This window comes from Ovis canadensis, chromosome 7 (assembly GCF_042477335.2).
Source record: "Ovis canadensis isolate MfBH-ARS-UI-01 breed Bighorn chromosome 7, ARS-UI_OviCan_v2, whole genome shotgun sequence".
NCBI lineage: Eukaryota > Metazoa > Chordata > Mammalia > Artiodactyla > Bovidae > Ovis > Ovis canadensis.
The window spans coordinates 47,838,565-47,856,431 of NC_091251.1; the positions used below are offsets into that span (position 1 = coordinate 47,838,565).

At 48.9% G+C, this 17,867-nt stretch overlaps 1 protein-coding gene across 2 annotated transcripts in view; it reads right to left on the minus strand.

Annotated features, from left to right (window-relative positions):
- Positions 1–1,638: 1,638 nt before the first annotated feature.
- The window catches only part of PLA2G4E (phospholipase A2 group IVE), an 82,335-nt gene continuing 66,106 nt past the window's right edge, over positions 1,639–17,867 (minus strand). Inside the window, exons 13-20 of one of the 2 annotated variants that reach the window (XM_069596082.2) lie at positions 15,979–16,201; positions 13,311–13,425; positions 12,651–12,788; positions 11,146–11,253; positions 10,399–10,602; positions 8,907–9,073; positions 7,607–7,790; positions 1,639–7,193 (exon numbers count right to left, since the gene is read on the minus strand). In XM_069596082.2, coding sequence (XP_069452183.1) covers positions 6,976–7,193; positions 7,607–7,790; positions 8,907–9,073; positions 10,399–10,602; positions 11,146–11,253; positions 12,651–12,788; positions 13,311–13,425; positions 15,979–16,201 — 1,357 coding nt within the window. In that variant the 3' untranslated portion in view covers positions 1,639–6,975. Of the gene's footprint in view, positions 7,194–7,606; positions 7,791–8,906; positions 9,074–10,398; positions 10,603–11,145; positions 11,254–12,650; positions 12,789–13,310; positions 13,426–15,978; positions 16,202–17,867 lie in introns of those variants that run through there. The other variant, XM_069596083.2, reaches the window with a different exon arrangement.

Sequence of the window (17,867 nt, forward strand, 5' to 3'; positions counted from 1 at the left end):
AATTCTATTAAATGTAGTATATAAATAAAAAACCAAACAGGGACTTCCCTGGCGGTCCAGTGGTTAAGACTGCACCTTCCAACGCCTGGAGTGCAGTTCCGTCCCTGGTCAGAGAGCTAGGATCCCACATGCCTTGGGGCAAAAAAACCCCAAACAAACTTAAAAGAGAAGGAATATTGTAACAAAGTCAATAAGATTTTTGAAACAGTCCACATTTTAAAAAAAAATCCATAAGCCAAAGTAAAGGTCAAAAGACAAATAGGGCAAAATATTACAGACATATTATATCATATGTATTTAATTAAGGAATTAAAACTTTAAAAATCTATATGAAATTATTAAGAAAGAAAATACTCAATTAGACCAATGAGCAAAGGACATAGACAACTAGAAAAACTAATATAGTTGACCAGTAAACTAAATGATGCTGATCTCCATTAACAATCAGATACACAAATTTAAAATGAACAGGTAACATTTAAGAATTACAGACTTTTATTTTTCTAAGATGATGTCTAATGTTAGCCAGGTGTAGGAAGAGGTACCTTCTCATACACTGCTGGAGATGGGATAAATTGGCTCTTTTCTGGAGTCCATACTTACCAAAAATCTTGAAAATGCATATTCAAGACTTCTGCTTCTCAACGTAAAACTTAAGATGAAATGACTGAGAGCTTTCCTTCTGAGATCAGAAACGGCAAAGATGTATGCTTTTACCACTTCTATTTAACATGCTGTGCTGTGCCTGTGTTTAATCGCTCTGTCTTGTCTGACTCTGCAACACTATGGACTGCAGCCCTCCAGGCTCCTCTGTGCATGCGGCTTCTCCAGGCAAGAATACTGTAATGGATTCTCATGCCCTCTCCTCCAAGGGATCTTCCCAACCGAGGGATTGAACCCAAGTCTCCTGCATTGCAGGCAGATTCTTTACCAGCTGAGCTACCAGGGAAGCCCATTTAGCATCCTACTAAGATTCTAGTCAGTACAATAAGGCAAGTAAAAGAAAAGCTATCTAGATTGGATAGAAAAAAGTAAAACCATCTTTATTTGCAGAAAATATAACCATCTATGTAGAAAATTCTAAGGAATCTACCAAAAGAGCTGGGGCTTCCCTTGTGACTCAGCTAGTAAAGAATCCACCAGCAATGCAGGAGACCTGGGTTCAGTTCCTGGGTTGGGAAAATCCCCTGGAGAAGGGAAAGGATACCTACTCCAGTGTTCTGGCCTGGAGAATTCCACGGACTGTATAGTCCATGGGGTCACAAACAGTTGGACACAACAGAGACTTTCACACACTTACTTCACCAAAAAAGCTGGTAGAACTAATGAGTTTAGCAGGATTGCTAGGTATAAGACAAAACCCTCTATTTTTATACACTAGCAATGAATAATTGGACAGTGCAGTAAAAAATCAATATAATTTGCAATGCATTAAATATATCAAATACTTAGGGGTAAATCTGATTAAAATGTATAAGGTCTGTACACTGATAGCTACAGAGCATTTCTGGGAGAAATAAAGAAGGTCTAAATAAATGGAAATATATACTTGTGGGTATGTATATATGCTTGTGGATCAGAAGACTCAATATTGTTAAGATGTCAATTTTCTTCAAACTTATAAACCTATTCAGTGCAATCCTAGAATGTTTTTATTTTTGTTAATTGACAAGTTGATTCTAAATTCACATGTAAATACAAAGAATCTAAACTAGCCAGAACAACTTTGAAAAAGAAACAAAGTTAGAAGACTTACACTACCTAGCTTCAAAACTCATCGTAAAGATACAGAAATCAAGGCAGCATGATATTGGTATAAAGATAGACTAATATATCAAAAGAACAAATAGAGTCTAAAAACAGACCCACACATACTGGTTAATTGACTTTTGACACAGTGCAAATGCAATTCAATGGATAAGGAAAGTCTTTTCAGCTAATAATGCTAGTTGTACATCCATATGTGAAAAGATGAACTTTGATCTATACCTTCCACTATATGTAAAAGTGATCTCAAAATGATTAAAAATGTAGATGTAAAGAACGAAACAAAGCAGAAAAGCTTTGTGAACTTGCGTAGGGAAAGGTTTCTTAGATGATACTAAAAGCATGCTCCATAAAAGAAAAAAATTGATAAATTAGATGATCAAAATTACAAACTCCTGACCTTTGATAGATACTGTAAACAAAATGAAAAGAAATCAAGACTAGGAGACTATATTTTCAGATATCTGATAAAGGACTTGCATCCAAAACATAAAGGCTTCTTAAAGCTCAATATTAAGAAAACAGGGAGTTCCCTGGCAGTCCAGTGGTTAGGACTTGAGCGTTCACTGCCATGGCCTGGGTTCAATCCCTGGTTGGAGAACTAAGATCTCGCAATCTGTATGACATGGCCAAAAAAAAAAAAAAAAAGGGAATTAAAAAACAAACACACACACCAAGGTACCCTTATACACCTATTAGAATGTCTGAATCATACCAGTTGTTGGGAAGGATGTGGAGCAACTAGAACTCTCACGCACTGCCAGTGGAATGGAAGCTAGTAACAATCACTTTGGAAACAGTTCGGCAGTTTCTTAAAAAGTGAAGCATGCACCTACCACATGACCCAGCAGGGGAGGAGCAGAGGGAAGGATACAAAGGGCATGAGAAGGCTTGTTGGGGTGAAGGGTTTACTCATTACCTTGACTGTTGTGATGGTTCACAGTTGTACACCTCTGCCGAAACTCATCAAATTGTGTACTTTAATTATGCACAGTCTATGATATGTCAATTGTACCTTTCCTAATTGTTAGAAATGCTCACACTTCTCAGGAATTTTATCCTGAAGGAATAATGAATATAAAGCTTTATCTAAGGAATGTCTAACAGCATATCATTATAACAGTAAAAAGCTGTGACTAGTTGTTCTCCCATGAAAAGACTAGTTAAGCAGATGATGGATTCCTATGTAGTCTCTGAAAATCGTGTTATATGAGAAGAGTATTAAACACCTGAGAAAATGCTCAGAATATATTTTTAAGTGGAAAAAAGCAGATGACAGAAGTGAATCCATGCAATTGCTATGGAACACAGGATGGCAGTTCTTCCAATAAAGATAGAACTACCATAGTATCCCATCCTATTTCTGGGTATATATCCAAAAGAATTGAAGGTAGGGTTTCTAGGAGATATTTGCACATTCACGTTTATAGCAGTTCCACTCACAATAGTCAAGAGGTTAAAGCAACCTAAGTGTCGATTGATGGATGAATGGATAAACATTTAAACAAAATGTGTATATATACATACAATGAAATGTTATTCAGCTTTAAAAAAGGAAAGAAATCCTGTCACAAGCCACAATCTGGATGAAACCTGAAAACATTATGCGACATGATATATGCTCTGACCCCTTTATCCTTTCTGCTGCCTAGAATGTGGGTAGAGGTGCAACAGCCATATTGGAAACTACCATATGGAAGGAAAACTTGAGGAAGGCAGAAGCAACAGCTGAAAGGAGCCTGGGTCCCTGATTAGAAATAGAGATCTTTTAGATCTTTAGATCTTTAAGCCTCCTTAGATCTTTTCGGTTATGTAGCAAAAGCTATGCTAACTGATACAGAATTTGAATACATGAATCAAGAACTCAGGACATTACCTTGGCTAGAAATAAAGGTTTGAGAGTTTTCAAAATAGACGCAGTAGTAGAAATTCTGGGTGTGGATGAGATTGCTTTAAGGAGGGTACAGTGATAAGGGGGCAGAACTGAGGAGAGAGCCTCAAGTAATATCAGCACTTAAAGGAGAGAAAGGAGGGGATGCCAGGGAAGGGGTTTGAAATGGGAACAAGTCCAGGGCAGAAGGTGTCCAGCACATTAGGCCCCTCTCCTCGAGGGCTGGGTTGGCAGCCCCTGATGTGTGCCCCTTGTGTACACGGCTCACATGGAACTTCCTCTGCGCACTGCAAGCCCCTGTTTCCGTGTAGGCCTCCTGCGTAGGACCAGAGGGAAGCTCCTTGAAGTGCAGGGTCAATTGTTCATCCTTTTTATTGTCCCCCAGTGCCTACAGCAGTGACTGGCACGTTGTTGTGAAGGCAATAAATATTTGCAAGCGGAACTGAACTGAACTGCTGTTGGCAAGGAAGTCTCGGGAAGGGAGGGTTTCAGGAAGGAGGGAGTGGTCTGCAGGGCCAAATGTGGAGAACAATCGAGTAAGATAAGGCCTGTAAAGAGCCGGTGCCTTTTGGCTCAGTATATCTGGCAATTATCTGACGACATTGGTGACCTTGGGGAGAAGTGTTTTCATGGGGACATAGGGGCAGAAAACATCTGTGGGGCAGGGCGCCTGGGCTGCATGGCAGTGTGGAGTGATGGCTGCTCTTGGGAAGACTGGGGGAGAGAGGAGTTTTATTTAATTTTTCTATTAAATCGAGTTGCGACTACTAAGACCATGTGACTAGAGCCCGTGCTCCACAACAAGAGAAGCCACCACAGTGAGAAAAGCCGAGCACAGCAATGAAGACCCAGCGCACCCAAAAATAAAATAAAAATTTTAAAAAATTGTTATAGGTGGAGAGCAGGGAGCCTGAGGAGGGAGCCTCCTTGTCCTCCCCAGGACCCTATGCCCTCACCCCTCTCGGAACTGTCCTTATCCCTTGTGTGGTCCTTACTTATCTCCAGCTCCGTGACATCACCAGCATCGTTTTAGAAGCTAAGTCACTATTTAACTTCTCACATCTGTTGACAACATAAACAAATCATAAACTATGTTTTCACATTTTCCCCTGAACCCAAATCTAACTTTGGAAGCAGAAGCTGTTCACAGACTGCGGTGTATCAGGTAGGTGCTCGGCTGATGCCGGCTGCCCTTCTTTCCTCTCCATCAGTGCCTCATGAAAACCATCTGAGCTTCAAACAGCACATATCAGCAAGGGCTGGTTCTCCGCTGGCCACGGACACGGCTTCATAACAGCAGAGGGACACCCCACCACGAGAAAGGAGGGACCCCGGAAGGCAGGAAGGCCGGCATGGCTTTCTCATGCCTCTGGCAGCACATGTGCGAAGCCCAGGAAGGGATGAGGGCAGGAGTTATGCACAGATTGCAGCATCATAAATGAAAGCCAGTGAGTTGACTGCATTCACCCACATGGCCAGTTTATTCCAGGTTCAAATAATACAATGATTTTATAAACCTTGTTTTACATACTTTGATGAATCCAAGGCAGGGCTGCCTTCACCTTACAGTAAACACAGGTATTTTGATAAACACAGGTCTTCTGGCTCACTCTGATAATTTGAAGAGAATCTGTCTTGGCAGATGGAAAGAAAAGATGGCAGAGTAGAGGCAGCTGGCTGCTCTGATGGAGGAGACGGTGGGGTCCTAAGTCAGCATTTTCTGGAGGGGACCAGGTCCAGTTTATCAAGGGCTCAGGGGAGGTGATGGACTCATGCTTTCTGGCTTATGGGAGAGTACAGCTAAATTCACTCCTCGCAGACTTCAATATGCCTAAGTATCACCTGGAGGCAGGGAAGAAGAGGTGAAAAATCTTAAAATGTAGATTCTGAGTCAGTATGGCTGGGGTGTGGGCTGAGACTCTGCATTTCTAATCAGTTCCCCTTGAGTAGCAAGGATATCAATCAGAGGACGATTTTGGTAAACTTTTGGCACCTGTCACCACGCATCTCCTAACATCCAAAGGACTGCTTAGGGAGCACAGTGGCTGTGTCTTCCAGATGTGCTGGGCTTCATGAGGGCCACAAGCCTTTCTGGTCACATCTCCCATTGCCCCGGCTTCTCAGTGGCTCAGGTTACACATTTCTTCAGTTAAGTTCCTGGCCTGATTGGAGACCTGGATACTTTTGAGCTTCTGTGTCCCGGGGCTTTGCCAGTGATTCATCTGGAAACCAACTCCAAGGAGGAGAGTTTTCCTCAGGGTTAACCTGGTCCTTTCTGGGTTGATCCTTTCTAGTGTTGTTATCTCAGAGTGTCTCTTCAAGAGCTGGAACGCACTGGCCCTGGTGCTTACAGAATAAAGAAGAGGAATGCAGCTCAGAAATAAACGATCCCATCTGGGAACCAGACAGGAGGTGGTAAGAGGAAGGGGACATGCTCAGGGGCAGGCTGGTCAGCGAGTGGCGGCTGCACTCACCTGATGCTTGAGGCACCTGCCCAGACCTCGCTGAGCTGTATCCCAGATCCTTGTTCCATGGACCTGAGTTACAGACATGGGCTTTGCGTGGCATAACACCGGAGCTGGTTGCTCAGCAAGGCTGCCCAGTCCAGATCACAGGGTGACTCATCAGTCCTGGGGCTCTGAGTAGCTGCAGAGGGGTTGCTGAAACCCCATCAGTTTTTCGTGTTTGTTGCCAAACAGACCAGAATGTCTCTAGTGCTCTATCTAGATCTTCAAGCGTTACACTTCCCATTAATACGAGGCTTCATAAAAATAAGTCACAAAATACAATTGTCTATGAAAATCACAAGAATACAATTGCCTTCACTTAAAAAAAATTTTTTTTTTCCAGAGAACTCAGAATGCTTCTCAAGTCCTCTGGTGCATTCCCCAAGCAGAGTGGTGTAGTGAGGGGAGGGTTTTGAGTTCCTGCTGTGAGCTCGAGATTACTGGGGAACCAGCCTCTTATATAAAGTCAGGTCATGCTATTATTGGGGCTTCCCTGGTGGTGCAGAGGTTAGACTATGCTATTATTATCCATTCTTTAGGCGTATGTGGGTGCCTGTGGCTTTTGGAACCCCTTCCCTGCAGGGAAGGTTTTAAAAAATTCCAGTGGATATAAGGCCCCCATACATCCCTTTATTATGTTCCTTTATCTCTGTCTCTCTCAACTCTCCTTTCTAATGTTAATTCTTTTGATAGAAAGCCCAGGCCAGCCAGGCTAGACAGCAGAGCTGGCTGTGTGGCTGGTCAGCCCTGGTGGGTTCTACACCTTTGATGCTAGAAGCAGACACAGGATCGGTGAGGTGCCCTGGGACTTTAGAGGGGACACGGGCTCTTCTGGCGTTTCCTCTCTACTGCCAGTCGCAAGGCCTGAAGGAGCTTGTCCTTGTTATTCAGGATGTTATACTCGGAAAGCTTCACCAGCTTGTCGAAGGCGGCCTCAGTGTATGTCAGCTCCTTGGTGGCGTAGGGAGTTTTGGGACCGTAGATGTCAACCTGGCCCTGCTCCAGCTCCTCAGGGCTTCGTTCCACACCTGGAGGAGCAGAAGGGCTCACTGTAACCCGTTATGTGGGAACTTGTAACAGCTTGTTTCTGGCCCTCTCTGCGAGGCCCACCCCGGCACATTCGCAGGAATACAGGCACGTGTTGCACACTCGCACACGCACATGCACACACATCTCCCAGTCCCCCAGGGCAGGGACAGCTTGCGTATCTCAGGATCGCCATGGTACTAGCACATTCCAGGCTGTGAATGACTGAAAGAGCGGAACTGGACATCGCTGGGGCCTGGGGCCTGGGGGGTTGTCCTTTCTCGCCAAAGCCAAGGTTGGCTCAGACTGGAGCTAAGCCAAGCTCCATCTGTTAGTGCTCTTGGAAGACCGCACACATCTAAGAACTTGTGTCCAAGGTCGGGGGCGGGTGGGACCTGAGCTCACCGCAGCTTACCTGGGGCCTTGTAATTTTGGAAGGTGTCGCAGATGAGTGGGAAAAAGGTCACGATGGGGGTGTCGGGCTCCTGGGCGTTCTCCAGCAGGTAGCACTCCTTGAGGTTATCCTCCTCCTTTTGCAGCTCGTATTTGAGGAAGGGGATGTTCTGCACGGCGCAGTACTCGCAGGTTTGCTTCATGGGCTAGAACAGCACAGGAGGACCTCGTGTGAGTATCAGGAGGGGTGAGGGTGGACCAGAAACACAGAGTTCTTAGCTCCAGCTTCCTGATTTGCCTATCTGTGCTATTTTTAGGACAAAGCTGGGTCAGGATGAAGAGCCTGAGGCAGTAGGTTGGGGTGTGTCCAGCCACAGGCTCCTGCCCCAGGTAAAATGGGCAGAAGCCCGTTGATGATGCTTCACTCAAACCCAGACCTGGAGCTGTGGGTGCCCCCGGAGAGGGTGACAGCCGTGCCTGGCCAGGCTCCTGCAGGACATGCATGGGATTTGAAACTGACAAAGTGCCACAGGGCCAGAGAGAACTCAGAAAGGGCATCTTTGTAAACATGATGTAACAAGAACGGCAGAGTACCCCTTTCATTCTACTCCCTGTTCTGTGCTCACCAGCTGTACGATCTTAAGCAAGCCACTGGCCCTCTCTGTGTGTCACCTCCCTCTCCTATAACATGGGAAGAACAGCAGTTACCATCTACCTCCAAGAGCTGGCACAAGGATCAAGTAAGCTTTGTTTACAAACTTCAGTCATTATCACGGGTGTCATCCTTGTCGTCTGTCTTCATGCCCTTTCCCTGGCCCCAGGATAGGACTGTATTAAGACAGACCAAAAACCAGTGTCTTTCCCTTGAAAACCCAGAAATTTTCAAAAGGAAATAAATTTTTAAAAAGTTTCTGGTCCTAACTCTTTGGTGTAATTACATGGAGGCTCATACTCTGGGGTTGGAGGAATCGTGTGATCATTTTGAAACTAGGACATTACAAACTCCTCGGATGGTACAATACTTTAGAATTGACTGGGCTCTATTAAGGTATTTTTTAAAACTCTTTTTTTCTTTTTATAGCTGGAAGAATTTCCAAATATGGGAAATGCTTTAATGTAAGAATAAAATTGGAATTAGCTCGGGATATCTAGTAAACCTCGGTCCCATCACATGAGGGCCAGTGGGCTGCCCCCTGAGGTTTGGATGTCTAGCCTGCATCATAACCTCCACCTAACCCCCTGCATAGTGGCTTGAGCAACTCTGATGCTAAGTGTAGGAGCCTGTGGGGAGTGGGGTGGGAGCCTTTCTCTGCGGCACTCACCTTTGTCTGGGAGCCAGCACAGTAATTAAGGTGGATGATGAGGTCAGCTTTTCTCTCGGGCCTGAGGAGGGGCGCGTAGCTGGAGTTGACAAAGAATGCGGTGTCCAACAGGCACAAGTGTTTCACAGATCCTGTCAGCTGGTTTGGGAAGCCGTCCAGCACCGTGTCTGAAAGTCAGGCTTCCAGTTATCCTCACTCCTGACCTCCTGATCTCAGCCGGTGGTCAAAGGCACCTGGTGCCCTGCCCGGAGCTCCTCTACTTCAGCCTGGCCTCCCACCCTCCCCTCCACCAGGGTGCCCGGTGAGTCCCAGTGCTCCTGCTGGGTGGCCTGAGGAAGAACAGCCTTATCTATGGGGTTTTAGGAAAAAAAAAAAAGCTATGGTTTTTCCAGTAGTCATGTATGGATGTGAGAGTTGGACCATAAAGAAAGCTGAGCGCGGAAGAATTGATGCTTTTGAACTGTGGTGTTGGAGAAAACTCTTGAGAGGCCCTTGGACTGCAAGGATATCAAACCAGTCAATCCTAAAGGAAATCAACCCTGAATATTCATCAGAAAGACTGATGCTGAAGCTGAAGCTCCAATACTTTGGCCACCTGATGCGAAGAACTGACTCATTGGAAAAGACCCTGATGCTGGGAAAGACCGAAGGCAGGAGAAGGGGGTAACAGAGGATGAGATGGTTGAATGGCATCACCAATTAAATGGACATGAGTTTGAGCAGGCTCTGGGAGTTGGTGATGGACAAGAAAGCCTGGCATGCTGTAATCCATGGGGTTGCAAAGAGTTGGACATAACTGAGTGAACTGAACTGAACTGAAAGGGTTTAGCAAGTCTTTTATGGAATATGCACAGAAAGCCCACAAAGCCTCAGCCACAGAGCTTGTGGGGAGCAGGGGCTTAAGAGGATCCTATAAATGAGTGCAGACTGTGGACCAGGAGCCATCTGCCCTTCTTGCCCCAGATAGGACAAAAATGGCTGCAGGCTCAAGCAGCCATATGCAGACCATGGCCAAGTAAAATACCAAAGATAGTGGAACATCAACCTTAGAGCCTTGGCAGGGTGGGAGGGGGCCTGGAGTGGAAGCTGCCAGAACACAATTTAAGATCCAGCTCTGCACTCACCGTTAGGAGGATCTTTCACTGGGCCATCCCTGCCCAACTCTGGGGACCACACCCACATAAAATGGGCCCCCAGAACACAGCTGTAGAAAGTCAGAACCCACACACTCCCCACCTGTAAAATGGGGCCAATTTCTACCTGCTGGGGTTCTTATACAGATGCTATATAGAGATATAGCATAGATTCAGTTAATTAAATAGACCACTACTCCACCCACTGTTCAAAGCTTCACCAAATTCAGAATACACCATGGGGAGAGCCTGCCACTTGGCCAGATGAACATGGGCAGAAGTGTTTTCTCATCCTTTCTCCCTGGCAGCCTCTACACCCACTTCTCCTTCCTCCAAACAGAGGCAGCAGGTAGGGATACCTTTCCACATGGAGAACTGGCTGTTCTGGAGGTAGTCAGTGTGCAGCTGCAGCCCCAGCAGGAAATTGTGGAACTTGGAGACAAAGGCCCTGTGGGTGAGGATGTCGCGGAAAGTGTTGGACAGCCAGGATGCTGGTGTCACCACTGTGGTGTCCAGGACGTTGGCATCACATTTGGGGATTTCAGGCAGGAGTGGCTCGTCTTCTGCAGGTGGAGGGGGGTGGGATGGAGGTCACAGGGCTGGGGTCCCCAGGCTGCTCAGGTGAAGCACTGCCTGGGCGCCCCGCACCCAGAGGTCCACTGTAAGTGCAGTGCACACCTCTCTTGCCTGGTTCTCAAGGCTTTCGCATCAGAGCTAGGAGGACCCAGGGGAGAGACATGCAACAGGAGTAAGGTAGCGGAGAGGGAGCCAGGGTGATTGGTGAGGAGGCGTTTCCAAGAGGACAGAGTCCGGAAGGGCAGCCTTTAGCAGCATTCATACATCCCCACCCTCTTCAGCTTTCCCGGGTGCCGTGCAGCTCTGCCAAGCCTACTGGAGGGTGCATCCCCCTACCCCCCACCCCAGCCAGGCCAGAGCTGGCACAAGTGTGTCCATCTAGAGTCACCTGCCTCTCCAGGCAGGGAAGACTCTCTAGCCCTAGCTGCCTGATGATGAAACATGAGGCAGGTGGTCTGGTCCTCAGTTTGTGACCCACTTCCCCACCCCTATGTCTCCCAACCAAGAGAGGAGGCCAATAGGTCACCCACCAATATCATGCACTCTATCCCTTGTCCACTGGTGGAAAAACTCCTCCGAGGTGTGGGATAGGTTCCAGGCGTCAAGCAGGTTCAGGGAGAAGATGCTACTCCACAAACCTAGGGGCAGGACCAACCATGAGCAGCTCTGTCCAGGAACCTCCAGGCCCACCCAAACACTGGCCTTGATGACTCTCCAAGTCAGGATGCTCAGGGAGCGGGACAGGCTTTGACTTCCCTCTCCTTGTGGAGCAGCTCGACATAAATGACTCAGCTCTTTTCCACTCTCCTCTTGGAACTGGGAGAGGGCAGTTGGGGCTTCCCAGGTGGTCCAGTGGGTAAAGAATCCACCTGCCAATTCAGGAGGTATGGACTAGATCCCTGGGTTGGAAAGATCCCCTGGAGGAGGGCATAGCAACCCACTCCAGTATTCTTGCCTGGAGAATCCCCATGGACAGAGGAGCCTGGCGGGCTACAGTCCATGGGGTTGCAAAGAGTCAGCCACGACTGAACAACTGAACTGAACTGATAAGGTTAGTTTTACTCTTAAGCTCAATTTACAGATGAGAAAACTGAAGCTCAGGAAGGTTAGGTAAATTGGCCAACTTTGAGCAGCTAATAACAGAGTCCATGCCCCAGCGTCTTACCTACAGACCTCTGAGCCACATACCAGATAGCAAAGGTGTTCAGAGAAAGGAGAGGCTGCTGAGGGCTGTGGGCTTCAGGGCGGACTTCCCTTAAGAAACAGGGCTTAAGTGGGACTTTCCAAGAGGGCTGGATTTGGGGTAGATAGAAGGTAGAGGAAGGCAGACGACCAGCCTAAGTAAGGGTGTAACTGATTGTTGAGGCTGTAGAGAGGGGTCTGTTTTCTGCAGTCTCCCTTTGATGGGTATAGTTAGGGCTCTGAAGGGGATGACTCTCTGAGTGGATGTCACAGTCAGGCTCCTGCACTCAATGGGCCAGCCTTCTGGAGGACCTGGGAGCATAGTGAAACTGGGCCAGGCTTCCCTAGAGACTGTCTTCACCCTAATGTCCCCTCTGGCCTCTTAGATTCCAGGAGCAGAGTCAACCCCTGGAAATAGGCATGTTGCTGCCTGGAGCTGGAGATGGAGGAAAGGGGCAGAAGTTCCAGAAACTTCCATCTCAGCCTGCCACTCCCAGTCTGGTTCTGAACAGACACCAGGGAGACAACGGAGACAATGATATTGGGAGAGTCCCCTTTGGTCCCCAGTGACCCCGGGGACCCTGTTAGGTCCTTCTGGGCCCAAAGGGTCACAGGCAGATCAGGGCAGTCTGGGAGGCTAGCCTCAGGTTAGGTCAGGAGCCTCTCCTGGGATGAGGGATGCTGACAGATGCCAGGAGGGTCACATGCCCAAGGAAAAACCCACGCTAGCGCCTGCACCTGGAACAAGATCCTGGGGGGAACAGAGAGTGTTTCTTTGTCAGTCCTCTAATCAAGGCACGGCCTGTTCAGCATGGGGTGGGGTTCCCAGGGGCCTCCCCCAGCCAGGGGTCACCTAGCATGTAGCACATCCGCGACTCTGGGATTCTCTTCCTCAGCCTCCCCATGAAGAACTCGGAGCCGAAGAGCTCTGTGGGGATGAAGGCTCCATACTTCTGCATGCCCACCTCGTAGGGGGAGAACTCGAACCACTCTGCACACGAAGAAAGGCAGATGTCAGCCTCCCGCCGCCGAAACGGCCTCGCCCACCGTGCCTCAAGCCTGGGACCGGGAGGCCGCAGTCCTCTTGCAGGACACAAGGGGGCGCCCGTGGCCGGCTTCTGAGGGCCCACGAGACAGTTTGGCAACCTGTACAGGCTTATTTGCTCTTCAAAATGGGATAAACCAGGACCAAAAACGGACCCGGAAGTAGGGCAGGTCTCTAGAGTCCTTCCATCCGGCAGCTTAAGAAATATCTAGGATTCTTTCTCTTGACGACTTTTATTTCCTCTGTCCCATCAAAGCTCTGCTCAGGGAAACCCCAGGACTCTGCAACCCATCCCCTACATGCATCTGAGCAGAAGCAGGGAGTAGAGTGGACTTCTTCAGCTGTCAGCGCAGTATTTTGGTGCGGAGGTTGGCAAAGGTGCGGTGGAGAGGTGTGTGCTGGGGGTACTGAGTGCCTTTGCCTGCTGAGAAGGAACCCCTTCATAAAATTGCTAGTCACCAGTGTTACCTCTGAAATCCTGGTTGCTTACATCATCCTTGACATTGATGGTGAGGTAGATGGGCAGGGGGTTCTGGCCCTGGCACAAAGCAGCACGCTGATCTGACAGTTTGCATTCATTTCTCTGTGGGGAAAAATAATGGTTAAGGGGAAGAAGCAGACAAGCTGCCTGGAAGCAGTGCAAAATAGAGAACAGTCTGGACCTCTGGCAGCCCATTTCCTGGCTCCTGAGCCCACCAGGCTTCTGTGGAGGTCTCAGCTGACACCAGCCAAACCTGCTCTGAAAATGCACCCAGAAAATGCTCACTTCTCCTTGGGCTGTTCACCACCCCAGACACACAGACCTGGTGGGACTGGGTCTGCAGTTTAGGGCTGACCCTCAGAGTCCCAGGGTTCTCCTCATGTCTCAGGGACCACAGAATGAGAACGTAGGGGTAGAGGAGGCCGCCACTGCCCCCCGTCATCCTCATCATTTTCCACCTCACTCAAACTAGACCAGCTCCATTAAAAACAAGAAATCTGCTTTGCATGCTGGGATCTCAAATTTGTTTGAGAAGAAAAAAGACTTTTCCTTTTTAAAAACAAAAGGCTTGGAAACTGGGCATCAGATGGCAATCAAGTTCTAAGTCCCCAAAGCACAGTGCAGTCTAATCAGAGTGAGTGTCCTGCAGATCCTCCTAGACCATAGGCCACCCCCCAGGGTGAATCAGCCTGTGTAGACAAGGCCAGGCTCTAACCCCAGACCAAGCAACTGCCTGGTGGCTGACATCCATGGCTGTCCAAGTGTGTGAAGACCATGGAACCTGTATGGGATGGTACACACATGTGTGGGTCAAACAACTGTTGTTAAATCATTCAGATCCCATGGACTGCAGCATGCAAGGCTTCCCTGTCCTTCACTATCTCCCAGAGTTTGTTCAAACTCATGTCCATTGAGTCGGTAATGCCATCCAACCATCTCATCCTCTGTCACCCCTTTCTACTCCTGCCTTCAATTTTTCCTAGCATCGGGGTCTTTTCCAATGAGTCAGCTCTTTGCATCAAGTGGCCAAAGTATTGGAACTTCAGCTTCAGCCTCAGTCCTTCCAGTGAATATTCAGGGTTGATTGGAAGGACTGATGAAAGCCTCCTTTGAAAGACCAGCAGGATGCCTATCACAGCTGGGCCCAGAGATGCAGGTACCATGGAGCTGATCATCCTGGAAGAAGAAGACACTGCAGACCCAGGGAAGAGCCCAGCCCACACTCACTATCGAGGGGTCCTGAGGGAAAGAGGCCCCTGCCTTGGCCAGAGTGGAAGAGCAGAGGCCTCCTTCCTGCAGCCCTAGACTTGCTTTCCTGGAAACCTCGGCTCCCTTCCACACCAAACCCTGGATGATGCCCAGACTTCTAATGTCAAAGGCCTTGGCACATTCCTGCTCATCACATGGGACAGTAACCACTGTTAGAAATACTAGCTACCACTTAGTGACGAAATCCCCATTCAAGGAATAGCACAGAGCAGAGCCAGAATTCAAACCCTGTCCTGCTGGAAACCAAAAGCCAACACCCTCAGCCTCTGCCTGCCCTTTTCCATCATGGGGACAGAGTAGATGGTGGGTTATCAAAAAGGGCCAGGGATCCACTGAAAGCTGTGAGGGCCGCAGTCTGAATCCCCACTGCCTAGCATAGTTCCTGGCATGCAGGAGGTTCTTAATTTTGTTGAATGAATGAATGAGGGAATGAATGAATGTTGAAGATAAGATTTGGGCCATCCTTGGTTGCTCAAATTTTCTGTGTTTTATGGAAGAGAGGGTCTACTAGAAAATAATTTGCTGTCCCTCTTCCTTCTGGCAAGTTCTTATTTGAATTCAGAACTCTTCAGACACATTCGGGAATGGGGCAGACAGTCCTAGGCCTGGATAGAAATTAGGTGGGAAGCCCTATTTTGGCGTCAAGCAACAGCCAAAGTTGGTTCCTCCCTGGGTCCCATGCCGTCAGGTGTCTAGGTGTTAGCTGAGCTCACTGCAATGTCTGGGTCCACAGCATCCCACGGGCATCCCACTGCCCCCCCATGGCAGACATGGGTCTCACAGCAACCGGGGCCCAGTCCAAGTAGGTTCTCTTCATGAGCACACATTGCTCAGATCATCGGACAGCAAAGCCGGAAGGAACCTCCCTGAGCTCCTCCTCTGTGTGGTGGCCATGAGAAGGGGCCCAGGCCATGACAGGGGGGTCTTGAGTCAGGCCCACTCTGTCGGGGGCGGGTTGCCAGACTCCTCTGACAGCCAGCTTGGCTGGAGGACTCTCCAAGAGACCACACAGTGGACTAGGATGCTTCCACCCAGCCTTTCTTCCCTCTCTCTTCCACTTGGTGTCAGGCTTGTATCACAGTCTGACAGCTCCCTCCCCATTTTCTCTCACAGGTTCTCAGAGGAAAAGCTGCCTCTCTACAGGGATGCACCAAAGCCACCCCCAGGGGAGGGCCTCCGTCATATTTAAAAGGATGTGGGAAGACAATCCCACCGTCTGGCTCCATCAGGCGTTCTGAGGCCTCAAGCTTCTTGCAGCCCAAGGATGCACCCACACGCAGGTCTAACTCCCTCACGCTGTGACGTACCTCCCGATGCCCTCATGAAGGCAGAAGGCTGGGCATCAGCCCCGGGCAGGTTGGGCCCCAAGGGCAGCTGAGCACCTACCTCATCCCCCAGACAGGCCTCAATCAGCAGGCCCCAGAAGTCTGTGAAGGTGACCTTGTAGCCTTCCTGCCTGCGCTGCTGGAGCTCCTCCTGGAATTTGAGGAGCTGGTCGGGAAACAGGGCAGGCATCTTGTCCTTGACCACATGCCTCCGTGCCTCGAGGATGGCGCGCTCCAGGCTTTTGGAGGACCAGTCAGGGTCACGGTACAAGGTGGCCATGGTCCTGGAGAGAGAGGCGTGGCTGATAGAGCTGAGCCAGGCCTGGTCTGATGGGCCCTGGACTCTGGCAGGAAAGAAGGTGGGCAGGTCATGGGAAATGCTCTCCTGCCAGGAGAGGAGCCTGAAGGAAAGGGGATGAGGCCTGGCAGTGAAGGGGAGAACAGTCTTACTCAGCGTCACAACTGCTGCTATTTCTTGACTGTCTGTCATGTGCCAGGTGAAGTACATTGTTTAACAGTGAGGATTCTGGGCCCAGGTCTGCCCGAGTTCAAAACTAGACTCTGCCACTCACCAGCTGTGTGATCTGGGCAAGTCACCTACTTGCTCCTCACCTCAGTTTCCCCATCTGTGGACTGGGGAGAATGATGGTAATTGTACCTACCTCACAGCATTACTATGAAGATGACATGAATTAATATAAAATGGTGAGGACAGTATCTGGTCCGAAGTAAGTGGTGGGCCATACAGTGGTGGGGCCAACATTTGGCCCTGGGTTTGTGTTTGCTAAGTCGCTTCAGTCGTGTCTGACTCTTTGTGGCCTCATGAACTGTAGCCCACCAGGCTCCTCTGTCCATGGGATTCTCCAGGCAAGAATACTGGAGTGGGTTGCCAAGCCCTCCTCCAGGGGATCTTCCCAACCCAGGATCAAACCCGCGTCTCGTACATCTCCTGCATTGACAGACAAGTTCTTTACCACTAGCACAACTGACCCCAGGCTTGGCAGATTCCACGTTCTAGACTTTCTACTCTGTCACATTAATTTCTATAATTATGACACTAGCTAAAGATTCATTTCCCCTTTTTCTTCTTAACTTCCATGTGGGCAGTGAGGAGGAGGAGAGCAAAGATGGAGATCCCCAGCCCTGGGTCTTTGCCTCTGTCTGCCTTTGCTTGGCCCGGACACAGCTGTCTTCAGTCCAGGTCAGGACAGCACCCAGGGATCCCCCTCCCCACGGGGACTGGCCTACAGCTGCTCAACTGTCTGAGCCACGGCCTCTGCCTTGCAGGAGAGTTCTTCAACAAAAAAGCACCCTGCTCTCCATTAGTTTCACGCGGTTACTTTTATACTTTAAAAAAGCTTTCAAAGATGTTACAAAGGATTGATTTTGATTTTTAAAAAATCCTTCCCAGTGCTTTCCCAGGCCAGGAGACACCCTACCCCGACCCCAGCACGGCCTGGGTTCCTCCCGGTATCCTGCCTGATCCAGAGATAGGCCAGGAGGAGGCAGACACCCCTCTACCCCGATGCAAGCAGGTCTGTCTCCTTAGCCCACTTCCCATGGGCAGCAGTTTATCAGTGAGGATTGGGAATGTAGGCCCTGGACTCAACCTGGGTTGAAATCCCAGCTCAGCCACTCATTAGCTGAGTGACCTTGAGCCGATTCCTTCCTTTCTCCAGCTGTAAAATGAGCATAATGACAACATCTTCCTCATAGTCTTGTTAGGAAGAAATGAGAGGGTCCATGGGAAACAGTCTCCCCGGGACTTGGTGCGGAGGCAATGCCAGTAATTGTCAGCTATACTCTGTCCCCTCTGGGCTGAAGCCTCAGGGCCTCTGGTGTATCAGCAACCCTTGGCTTTCCTCACATCTGTCCACTCAAATGAAAGCTACCCAGAGTCCTCCAGGATGAGGGGCACAGGTTGGGGCCTGGAAGGTTCTGGGGCTTACT